This window comes from Hermetia illucens, chromosome 5 (assembly GCF_905115235.1).
Source record: "Hermetia illucens chromosome 5, iHerIll2.2.curated.20191125, whole genome shotgun sequence".
Taxonomy (NCBI): domain Eukaryota; kingdom Metazoa; phylum Arthropoda; class Insecta; order Diptera; family Stratiomyidae; genus Hermetia; species Hermetia illucens.
Genome location: NC_051853.1, coordinates 11,687,422 through 11,699,920, shown reverse-complemented (window position 1 = coordinate 11,699,920; position 12,499 = coordinate 11,687,422). Strand labels below are relative to the sequence as shown.

The 12,499-nt window shown below is 44.2% G+C and overlaps 1 protein-coding gene across 1 annotated transcript; it reads left to right on the top strand.

Moving 5' to 3' along the window:
- The first annotated feature begins 5,466 nt into the window (after positions 1-5,466).
- On the top strand, positions 5,467-12,269 carry LOC119656945. The gene is made up of 3 exons (XM_038063658.1): positions 5,467-5,504; positions 10,906-11,072; positions 11,936-12,269. The coding sequence occupies exons 1-3, from the start codon at positions 5,467-5,469 to the stop codon at positions 12,106-12,108; spliced, it is 378 nt and encodes a 125-aa protein (XP_037919586.1). The 3' UTR covers positions 12,109-12,269.
- Positions 12,270-12,499: the final 230 nt, after the last annotated feature.

The window sequence follows — 12,499 nt, the reverse complement described above, 5'->3', positions numbered from 1 at the left end:
TTAGAAATCCACACTAATTGTTCTATTTATCTTTTTATGCGCTAATGAGAATGAGTCAAATATCTGATTTACGATATCTTGGCCGAATGCGAATATGAGTGATGCCGGTGTGTTGTGGGATGTTTTTCCGGCCGACAGGTGATGAATCGACATGAATTATGGGAGCCAGAGATCACTTGAAACTCAATTTCTATCTGCAATCTTTCATCGTAGAAGATACTAAAGTTTTTTTTTTATCCGGGCCGTCTACGGTTTTTCGTGAACGTGACTCGGGTGTATGGATGTCGTGATGATAATAGCTTGTACGATGGAGATAGTGAAAGTGAACATCAAGTCACGACACATTAGAGAGTCATAATTCTTACAAACGAAATTATAATAAAATCTTTAATAATTTTTTTTGATAAGTTTCCATGTATGTGTGGTTTTTGTTGAAAGTTTTCCGAGAGTGGGCATTGTTACACTCCAAAAAGAATGGAAATCAGCTAAAATTCCAGTGGCCGTTTTCAATGAAAAAGCATTTAACATTTTTATTAATTTTTTTTCCCCGAAACGAATGAATAAAATTAAATTAGATTTTCGCCAAACCACTAAATTAATTCTTCTCTGGTTGCCACCATTGTGCAGATATATTGCACTCATTCACGCCAGCGTACCATTTTAATGTGACGCTAATGAGCCATTGCTTGGCATTGTCGCTGGATTTGATTCGAACTCCATATATCCGCCTTTTTAAGGTCATACCCCCAGTAATTGTGTTTGAATCTTGCCGTGGATACGCGTAACTATCTGAAGTGTAACGGCGGCGGCTTATGCTGAACTTGCTTCCTTACGCTCAAATTAGATGGGAATGCGACACGCTATGCAGAAAATGTTAATGTCCAGGTCGAAGTGTTAGGTGTTATTCAACAATACAAGGGTACGGACTTACTATGCTCACTAGCCTTTACCAGTTGAGCAGATATTTTGCGTTAAGCAATTTCCGTACACGTTTGTTGATTTATCTGAGATTAGCATGAACTGGTTAGCGCCTGATAGACATTTTTTTGCGAATGGGCTGGAATCTAATGTCCACAGTTATGACCCAACTTACTGGGGTATTATGTCGCCGTGGCAAATTGACGCTTTACGGAAACTAATCAAAGTTTTCATAAACACTCTATGACTTGGAATTCTTATGAAATTGAGTAAGATAGCTGGGGGTCAACATGTGTTGCTACACATAGTGGACAAGTCTATCTACAAGCTTTTGTTGGAAACTCATGTGCGCGGAGGACAGATTCAAAGGGATTAATTATTATTCTGTCACTGTCCCAGGACGTGCATAGAGATTTCGTCCTCCTCCTCACAAAACCTCCAGGCAGTGTCCGTAGATATCCCTAGCTTCCCTAGGTGATAGCTCAGCCGACAATGACCAGTGAGAATTCCCACTATGATTCGGAGGTTCTTTTTGGTGAGGTTTAAGCAATCCTTTGTACGCATGGGTTCGTATCCCACAATAAGCACCCTGGACTGCTCCATCCCTGGTAGGCCCGCCCAATATAGTTCCCTCAACCGTTTCTCTTCGTTTCTTAGATTCATAGCCCGTGTAAAGGCATCCCTGCTCCCTTCTTGGCTAGTTCATCCGCTGCCTCCTTGCCTCCCAACCCAGCATAGCCTAGAATCCAAAGTATCCAGACCTTGTTGGACGAGCCGAGTGTATTCAGTCTCAAGGCATTCCCATATCAGTTTAGAGTTCACTTGGTTGGACCTAAGTGCCTTGATCGCTGCTTGGCTATCGGTGAGAATAGCTATGTTCTGCCCCCTGTAGTTCCTTTGCAGATTAAAGGAGGCACATTTGTCTATGACGTAAATTTCCGCCTGGAATATGCTAGTGTATCTGCCCATTGGCTCAAAGTACATTTCCCTTGGACCAACGACACCGGCACCCGCTCCCTCTGCTGTGAGGGATCCGTCAGTGTACCAAGTAATCAGTTGCTGGTTTAAGTCGTATGTCGCAGCCACGCTCTCCCAGTTTGCCTTGTTACTCCAACGTGTTTCAAACTTCTTATCGAAGTGAAACCTCGTTGTCATGTTGTCCCTCGGTATCAATAATTCGAGATACCGCCTAGAAAGGATATCAATCTTCCTTCGATTTAGGCAGCTCCCCGCCTCACTCATACTACCGGCCATCCTGAATATTGATCTCCTTGCCTGCATCTGTATGTGCAGATGGAGAGGGGTTAATCCCAGAAGGACCTCTAGGGATGTCCTCATTGCCCCACTGATACACACGCAAGCCAGCCTTTGGAGCTTATGTAATTCCCTGGCTTGTGTGCTGAGTTGGGTTCTTTCTGCCCAAATTACCGCTCCATAGGTAATGATTGGCCTTACTATTGGAGTATATATCCAAAGTAGTATCTTCGGGCTGCAACCCCATTTTTTTCCTGCTATGGATCTGCAAGTCATCAGAGCCCTCGTGGCTTTCCGACAAGTGTTTCCGACATGTGTCTTTCAGAATAATTTTTGGTCTAGCGTAATTCCCAAATATTTTACCTCTGTTTCTCGTTCCACCTCCATATCATGTAATGTTATGGCTCTCAGGTGATCCAGCTTACGCCTCCTAGTGAATGGTACTATGGTGGTTTTGGTTGGGTTGATTCGCAGTCCCACCTTCCTCCACGAGGCACTAGTAACCCTTAATCCAGTTTGGATTCTATCACATAGGGTATTTTCATATTTGCCCCTACAGATTAGAACAATGTCGTCCGCGTAGCCCTGGACTTGTATTCCAGTATTAGTTAACACGTGCAGGAGTTCATCCACTACCATACTCCACATCAGCGGCGATAGTACTCCACCCTGTGGACAGCCTTGAGTGGTGTTCATGATAATAGAATTTGTACCTGTTTGTACCTCTATTTGTCTGCTTTCTAGCATTTTGCCCATCCAGAGTGCCAGGGTGTTTCCCACTCCTTTGCGGCTCAGGGCATCCTGTATCTCTGTGTGCGATGTGTTGTCGAATGCTCCTTCGATATCTAAAAACGCGCACAGTGCAATTTCTTTTGTTTCTATGGCATCCCGTAGTACCTCTGTCAGCTGATACAGAGCAGTTTCAGTTGACCGTCCTGCCCGGTAAGCGTGTTGACAATGATGTAGGGGATTACGCTTTAGATCGTTAGTTCTAATATAGTTGTCTATGACCTTCTCCATCGTTTTGAGTACGAACGATGTTAGGCAGATTGGTCCGAAAGATTTAGGGTGAAAAGGATCCTTTTTACCCGCTTTCGGAATAAAGACCACTTTTGCCCGTCTCCATGCCCTTGGTATGTAACCCAGTGCTACGCTCCCCCTTACCACCCTCAGAAGAGACTCTAAGATAATTCCTAGGCCTCTCTGGATAAGTGCTGGGAAAATGCCATCTACTCCGGGAGATTTCATTGATTTAAAAGTTTCCACTGCCCATCTTAGCCTAGCTTCTGAGCATACCTCTTTTGCTAGTTTCCAGCTCTCTTTCCTTCCCCTTAAACAACACGTGGTGTTTTTATGTATGGAACTTTCGCTAATGAAAGCCGGTTCTTTTTACTTTCCTAAGCAAGGATCTAATGTGATTGTTCCTACTAGTGGAATAGTTACATTTGGAGCACACGCCCCGGCCGACTATTTTTCTGCCTCTATCTGCCACGCACTATTCCAGTGCGTTTATAAAAGATTGTATCAACCCAACCACATCAGCTAGCCAACTGACCGAGTGATAACTTCCTTCAAAGTGGCATATCCCCATGAGTTCGATGCTATTGTCCAATCTTCCTTTTAGCCACAGGGGGTCTTCGTCAAGCCTTGTCTGAGGACTAAGCTTCTTGAAAATTTCCAGCCCGCCTGCCTGCCTCGTCTAAATTAAATGATTCCGACAACTATACACTCTTTTATCAAAATAAAAGGGGTCTAAGGACCAAGTTGTCGGATTTCAAACTGTCTACCTTAGAATTCCAATATCATGTCATCTGCATTTCTAAAACCTAACTGGATGATAGGATTTTAGATTTTGAGCTCCTCGAAAGTTACTCTGTCTTTCGTTGTGACAGAGACTGTGCTGTGCTTGGTAAGACAACTAGCGGAGGTGCCCTAATAGCTGTTAAGTCCCTTCTGCGCGCCGAAATCATCTTTTCCTCCTCCTCCTCCTCCTCCACCTACGATTCTGCCATCATACGTGTCTTTCTGCCAAATGTATGTCCCTTTATCATATCGCCTAAGCCCGTCTTCTCCGTACGAGGATTTCTTCGACAGATTATCAGAGGTCCTAATCGTTTTGTTTCCCTCACTTCCTTTCATCCCCTGTGGCGACTTTAATCTTCTTATGCTCTCCTGGCCTTCTTTCCCTCCTTTATAACTCCTCCCAACCTTCCCTTCCTCTATCCACTTTTATATACACCTGTGGTGCCCTCCAGTTTAACCTTTCTAAAAACCACTTAGAACGCACTTTTGACCTTGTCCTCTCTAACCTTCCTGTGCGTTGCCTTTCCCAATCCCTTCATGCTCCGTCTTACGTTGCCCCTGACGCCCAACATCCTGCTCTCAAGTTCGATGCTCAGATATTCCGACTCCACTCTCCCGTCGCTCGCAAACCTACCCAGTACAACTTTCGTAAGACGAACTTTGAAGGTCTGAATTCAGCCCTAGCGTCAATAACTGGGTCCCCCTTCTCTCCCCATTTACGTGTGACCAAGCACTCGAAACCTTCTATACCACTATATCTGATCTTCTTCCTTGTTACGTTCCCTCCTCTCCTAAATGCTTACTCTCCTTCCCCGTCTGGTTCACCACTGAAGTTTACAAAAAACTACGTTTAAAACAAACTACGAGAAAGACGTTCCTGTCTTCTAGAAACGACGCTGACTTAGTTTTTTCAGATCTCCACGTTCCTCGGTCAAATCCTTAATACGTAAATCCAGAAACGAACATTTGACCAGTGTGGAAGTCTCACTAAAGCACGGAAACCTGAAACCTTTCTGGTCCCACATTCCCAACTCCCGCTGCCCTGCCCAGTTATTCCCTCCACCTATTAAATTCTCTGGCTCCTCAGCTAACTTCCCCCAACTATTTTATGATTTACTCTGCCGCTACTTTTCCTCAGTCTATGTTCCCCCTCGTTCCTCCGAATCCCTCCCGATGGTGGATGTAGCCTGCCCCGTATCATCTACCATTCCCCTTGTTACCCCTATCCTTGTCGCGTACCTTATTGGCAAACTTGATGCCGGATGTCGGACCTGGCTACGATGGTCTTCCAAACATCTGTTTGCTCAAAACTGGTAAGTCCATCTCTTTTCCCCTATTTTTTATTTTCAACAAAAGCCTCGAAGAGAATCATTTTTCCGGCTTGTGGAAAGAGGCTCTCATCATCCCCATACAAAAAAGTGACGATCGTACGCTTGCCGAGAATTACCGTTCCATTTCCCAACTCTCCTCCTGTTCCAAAATCCTGGAAAGATGTCAACGACTGATTGTCCGCCCGTTTTAGCCACCACGTAGTGAAATAGCAACACGGCTTCGTTAAACGTAGGTCCACTGCCTGCAACCTACTTGATTTACTAACTTTGTCGCCAAATGTCTAAATTCACGGCAAGAAATGCATACCATTTACACTGACTTCGCTAAAGACTTCGACACTGTAAATCACAAGATACTTCTATCCAAACTCTCGTCTATAAACGCTCCCATACCACTTGTTTTATAGTTTGTCTCCTACCTTTTCAACCGATCCTGCCGCGTATCTTTTGACGGCTGTACTTCCCGCTCCTTCTCTATCTCCTCTGGCGTCCCACAGGGATCTATTTTGGCTCCTTTGTTATTTTTATTTTTTATTAACAACCTTTTCCCCTCTTTAGTTGTCCCTGTTTGCTCTATGCAGACGACCTTAAGCTGTTTTCTGCTATATCGTCGCCTATGGACTGTGTTTCTCTTTAATCTAACCTAGACACTCTGGTTCGTTGGTGCTCCACTAATGGTTTAGCGCTAAACCTCAGAAAGTGTCCCTCTATGTGCCTCCCTAAAATCCTCACTCACTTTTTTCTCCTGCTCTTTTAACGGACATTCCTTATCCTGCTTAAATTCCACTTAAAACCTTGGAGTCACTTTCGACAATAAGCTCCGCTTTGACACCCATTGCCTCCAAGTCACCAATGGAGCAGCAAAATTGTCAGGCTATATACTTCGCTCCTCCTCTGATTTCAACTCCATCCAACCCTCCTTAGCTATCTTCAGTTTCCTCGTGAGGAATGACCTCGAGTATTGCTCTGTGATCTGGGTACCCTTCCGTAACTGTGATTGTCTTACCCTTGAAATTGTGCAACGTAAATTCACCCATTCCCTCTCCTTTAAGAAAAACTTCCCTTTGGTCGACTAGCCCTCCCGCCTCCGCTTTCTGAACCTTCCCTTCCTACAACAGAGTAGATCCTATCTGGATCTATGCACATTTTTTAAACTTACCTCGGGTCTGATGACTACTCCGCCGCTGACGACATCACCTGCCGTCCTGAGTCTTATAACACACGTAGAGCTGACATTTTCAACGAGCCCTTCGCAGAGCTTGAAGTCTACTTTCATTCCCCGATTCCTAGGCTTTGCCGAAATTACACCGCAGAACAGTTTGATCCTTTTAAGATAAGATTTTTGCTTTCTCCTCGTCCTGAGGACAATAATTAATTGGAGTTTACTCTGTTTGTTGTCCTTTAAATTAAATTAGTAAATAAATAGGAAGAGCGGAAGAATTGGAAGCTAGTGACGTGGACACTACTGGTCTGAGCCAAGCGGCCCGGACATGATGAACCATGGGAAGGGTCCATGTCGGCGGCAGAGGAGGGCGCTGCAGAAGATGGCGAAATACCTTGAGAAAGACGACATGGACGAGACCGCACTGCCACAGTTATGTCCACAGAAACCGCACGCAAGGAAACGGAATTTCGGTGGAAGGAGGGGACAAACTGGTAACCTAGCTAAGACCCACACTGGCAGCAGACTCTTCTGTCAGCGGTAATGCGCGTAAGAAATGTAACACCAACAAATCTATGGTGGGCAATGCTTCATTCTCTCTATGTCGGATGTTAGGTATCTGGCCCTCGAGGGAAAACATTCACAATCTGAGTGAACAAAATCCTGGCATTGATTTCGGACACTGGAGGGAAAATTTAATGATTGCCAAGAACAATGGTGTTCTTCGATTCAGAAAAGTACAGCAAAACTGCAGTATCTTTAGTGCGCTTTTTTACAATGGAATCCCCGTACGGAGGCTCACTCTCCCGAAGAGGCTTCAGGTTAAATCCTACCTGGTAGTAACCACTCCTAAACCTTTAAAGGAACAAGCGGAAGAAAGAGGAGGTAGAGACGAGAACAGGATTGGCTTGATGCCAGTTTATAGATCTACGCAATTTTCAGAGAAATCGATCACGATGAGATCGAGTTTTTGAGGGTACAGTGTAAGGCAAATCTGGAAAACTTAGGTTGGTCAAATTAACTTGCAGCATGCCAAAGCCTCTTCCTATCTTTTGGCTGACAAAGCAGCAAAGCCTCTTCTATCTTTTGGCTGACAAAGCTGCAGCGCTGCCCTTAATTTTTTCTGGTACTATGGATTCGGTTTAACAAAATCTGTGGTATTTGATCGGTTAAGGTGGCTAAGAACTTTAACGGTGAAGGATCCATAAGACCGTGAGCTTGTGTCCTGATATCGGAATCGTTAAAGGCAACCATTGTGAAATATTTCTGTTTCCAGGACCTAGTTACGGTCATTTTACAATACTAGATTAATGGCGAGAGGAAGAAAGTCAAGCTCTGGTTCTTTGTGTTCTCCGCCGACGCAAAAGCTAAGAGGTCTGGTAGCGTAAGCACAATCGAGTGATCTTGAACTCTTAACAGGTTGTAATGCGAGTGTAAAACACACTTGTTGGGGGAGAAGCACAAGACTTTTTTGGAGATAGAATATCAGGTAGACTGTCTAAATCGCACACTTATCCGATTGTCCGAGGCAATGCGGTAAAACGATTCCCTGGTGGAACCTAGAGATGCAGGAAATCAACCGGATGAACAGTGGTAAACTGCAGGAACTCATAACATGAAAATGGGGGGCTCGTAAAGTGCTAAAAAAAGTACTAATTTAGAACATACTGTGATAGACTGGAAGACAAAATATAGACTTCCTGGCTGTGCAGAGTCCTTAAGTAAGATGGATTGGTCAAGTAGAACTCTCTTAGAAAACAGATGGAACCTTCGCGGATTCGAGAGCTGAATCAGTACATACCTTCTTGGAAGTACACCATCCGGGAGTCCCAAGTGGGAAGAAGCGAGTTGGAAGTCTGTATAAACCTTTCAACACGGGAGTGTTGCAAAGAGGATTTGACCAATCCGAGGGCAATATAAAATGGAGGAAGGCATCGCATGCCTAATGTAACTTCTGCCTCTTGTCAGAAGGTTAAGGTAGCGTGGGAAATCTTTGAAAGATGATTATTTAAATCCAAAGAACTTCAGACACATCCACTTAACATCGTTCTCGCTGAATGTCTGGAGAGCCTGGTTGGGCGTCATACCTGTGCGAAAGCGCTAAGGTCGCATTCACTCGATCAAACCCAATATTCTTACCAGCGTGAAAATTTTGTGAGTCTGCTCTTTATTCCTTGGTTTCAAGGCTGGAAGTAGTCAAAATGTTAGGTCTTAAAATAGGAAAACGGACAGTGGGAAACGGTAGAGAAATCATAGCCAGACTCAACGAGGCGAGGGGGATACAAAGTGATGAAATACTAGTATTCTTCGACGTGAAAGCGCTGTTTCCAAGCGTACCGATGAAGGAAGCCCTATACTTGCTCGAAGAATGGATCATGACACACGAAAAGCCATCCGAATGGAAGAGGAAGACTAAACTTTATAAGAAACTTCAGGAATAAAGAAGCAGGAACAACCCTCGAGAAACAGCACACAGGAACATAGGAACATTGAGTTCACCATGGATATCAGAAAGGAAGGCTTATCGCACTGTCTCCGAGCCGGTCATGATGGTAATCGCGGGAGTGATCTCCATTGCCCTCCTTGCCAAGGAGCGTGAAGCTATCTACCTGGTTGCGCGTGAAAAACGTCAACGCACGCTTACCGAGTGGCAACTTTCTTGACAAAATGAGGATGATGGACTGCGCGGCTCATTAACAATTTAGATCCGTGGCTGAACCGAACGCACGGTGAGATTGATTACTTGCTTACCCAACTTCAAAGCGGGCATGCAGGTTTTCAGTGTTACCTGCACGGGATTGGGAAGGCGCGATCTCCTGATTGTGTTTTCTGCAATGGAGTTTTTTCTCTTGCAAGAGGTGGGATGGCTTTCGTCACCAGCTTTATGCAGACACAGGGGAGCTCTCTTCAAGTAACATTGTCAAAGAGATGCTGAAGAGCGTCTGCAGATGGAATCGTGTTGAGCATTATGTTCGGGCTCTTCTTATTCCGAAGAGGATTGAACTCGACCGGCGGAGGGACCAGATGGTAAGGGGTTCCCTGAACTAACAACACCCTTCCTCCCCTCCCCTCCCGTTGGTGAAAGGGATTCCCTGACTTGAAGGCTCCAAGAGCCGGGAGAGCGGGAAGGCTTGCCCGAAGTAATGTGTCAAATGGTTCCAGGCTAGTTCCCTGATGACAGTGAGGTGTTTAGTTGGCATTCCGACAGCGTACTGTTGCGGGAGTCCAACACTGTGCGTAAATGCATTCACCTACCCTACTCCCCAAAAAAAATTAGACCAGTTGGGTCCACATCACCGGCTTCCCTTTCATCCGCTTTTCCTTGTAGAGGCAGAAGAGAAGGTTCTGACAGGCATGCGACTAAAGTTTCCTTCTGTCGGGCCTTCATCACCCGCGAAAACTGTCCACGTCGCTGAAGGGTTTCGCAGTTCATAACTTGTCGGCTGGCCGGCTGCTTACCTGTTTGCTGTTACTTAGCTTCCGAGCCCTTGTACACTCTGCTCCGTTTGTGCTATTTGGTTTGACCTCGCCTTATGTTCGACTCCAAGGTGTTTGCTGCTATATTCTTCAATCCCGCTCGCCCACAGTAACGGTTTCCTTATTCTTCGCAATCTTTTTTTCTATGTATCGCCTTCTTGTGCTGGCTATTGAGCAGGACTCCAGTGGACCAGTGCTTCTTACCTGGTTTCCGGTGATCGACATTTTTGTCAGCCTTTGTTTTTGAGAGGGCCACCAACGTTGGCAGCTTCTGGCTAGAAGCACTATGGCTGGTAATTGCTACACCGAGCTGGATAGTAATGGATTCCAAACTGGAAACCACTGACCCGCCTGGTGCCTCGCTTCTGGAGGTCCATGCGGTTGGTTTGAGCACGGTGGTGCTACGACTGGACCGACTGTACGACGGCTACTGTCTTCTGGCTGGACGCCAGCAGCTCGTCCTCTGATGATACGCCTGGCATTACTACCTCTTTTCTATCGTCTGTTTCTTTCATTTTTGATTTGAGTCCACGTCTTGATTCCATCCTGGCTAATCTGGCAACGAGGGTAAGGGTCTTATTTGAAACCGAAGGTGCCTAAGTTATTCAGAGTGCACATACTAAAGATCAAGTTCCCCATTGCCACGCGACCTTCGGTGTATGCTGTTCCATCTTGGCTTAGGGTCCTGTTAGCACCTTTTTCAGGGCAGGGAGGGCGGTCCAAGGGCTGTTGCTTTGCTAGATACTTTCAAATAAATTTAATTTGCTTTTTGTAAGTGTTAGCCATATCTTAGTTCATTCCTCCAAAGGGTTGTCAAAGGACATTTGAAAATATTCAATAATTTTTTTGGAAATATCTTCAAAGCTGGAAGTATCTTGAACGACCGTAGATACTTTTGTTAAAATGGTGCATATTGATGAAGTTTTTAATATAAAAGCCCCGCGTTTTCAAACTTCGAAGCCTCTGCCACTGTCAACCTTCTTCCAAAATTCATAATCCAATCACGAAAGTGCCTACATTGCTGCAGTATCTGTTTACCATACCTAATCCGTTCCAGACGCAGCTAACCCGGTGGCCTTTAGCGCGCATTGATTGCACCACATACCAAGAAAATGTCACCTGGCCAGGTGTGTACGGAATTGTTACCTAAATTAATTTTTGCATGTGATTTCCTTTCTTTTCTTCCGACTTTGAAAATTTCGCCATTGATGTGACTACAAATGGTGAGTGCATTTGTGCAAGCGGTTTTATGTAATGCATTCGCGATGGAAGAAAGGAAGATGAAGAGTGAATTTCTGTTTACTGAGTTGGGAAAAAACGGTGATTTGTGCGTATCTAGATATGTGGACGTTAAGATTTGAAAATTGTACGCTGAACAGCGGATGTAACAAGGAAGTGGAGAAATTATTATAGTCAAAGGTGTGGCTGCAATCAGTGCCAATAAAGCTAACACGGGCTCGAAGATTGATTTTTGAAATCGAAAATGAGGAAAAGGCGGTCGTCTATGATAGGTTGAAAGATACTTTACTTTTTCATTTCACTTTCCATCGCTCAGATAAGTCATTTCGTGGCTGCAGGTAGACACAAGATTGAATAAGATCCATTTTAGTTAATTACTTGAGTACATCATTCGAATCTTTTGGCATTTACCATGCGATGTACCTGGTCAAGTTTAAATTAACCTTATTTGATAAAGAAATAACACTTGTTGCGATTGTGGTGTCTTATGTTATGTGCGAGTTTCTTTATTGACCTCTGGCATTCGTTTTACTACCTTTTTCGTCGTGGTTTGGGTTTGGTGAATTGTATCTGCTAATATGCGTCGTGGAACTGAACTTGGGGCTACATGTGGGTAGCTTTCTAGGAACCCCTTCATGGAAGGAAAAATTTATAAAAAGTTGGCCTGTCAATGTTGAGTATTTACCTTCCAAACTAATAAATGAGTTGTTTACCCAACAAACTTTATTGATAAATTTTTGATTATTTCCAGCCAAATATATTTTCAGAGTTCGCAATGCTCTTCAAACTAATCTTAGTATTCATGATTTCATGCTGGTGATGACTGTCCAAAATGGGGAAAATATCAAACCGCAAGAAGAAAGAAATCTATTATTTGTGAAATATCTAATTATGAATGTTTGTTGTAAATGCCAAACCCAATGAATTGATTCCAATGTCTGCCTATCTGTTATGTTAGTGCGTCGTGCGATTTCTAAACAATTGATGAGGCTGCAGATATGAGGTGGAGTCAATAAATTAATATTTACACACACTTATCAGATATTATTTATGTACCTGATGGAGGGTTTTTTAATTAAACATAATCGAAAGTGGGTTGGTTATTTTAATTGGTTTTCCTTAAACTATGAGGAGAATATCAAAAATGTCATCAGTTTCGAAAAGTACTAATTGAGCCCTTTCATTTGATACCCCACATGACCTCCCTTTCACAGGGATGGGGTGCCCCCCTTAAACCCAGTGCAAAGTGATGCAACCCGTTCTATGTAAAGTGATTCACAGATCGCACGTTCTGGTTTGGCCATTGTCGGGTAAA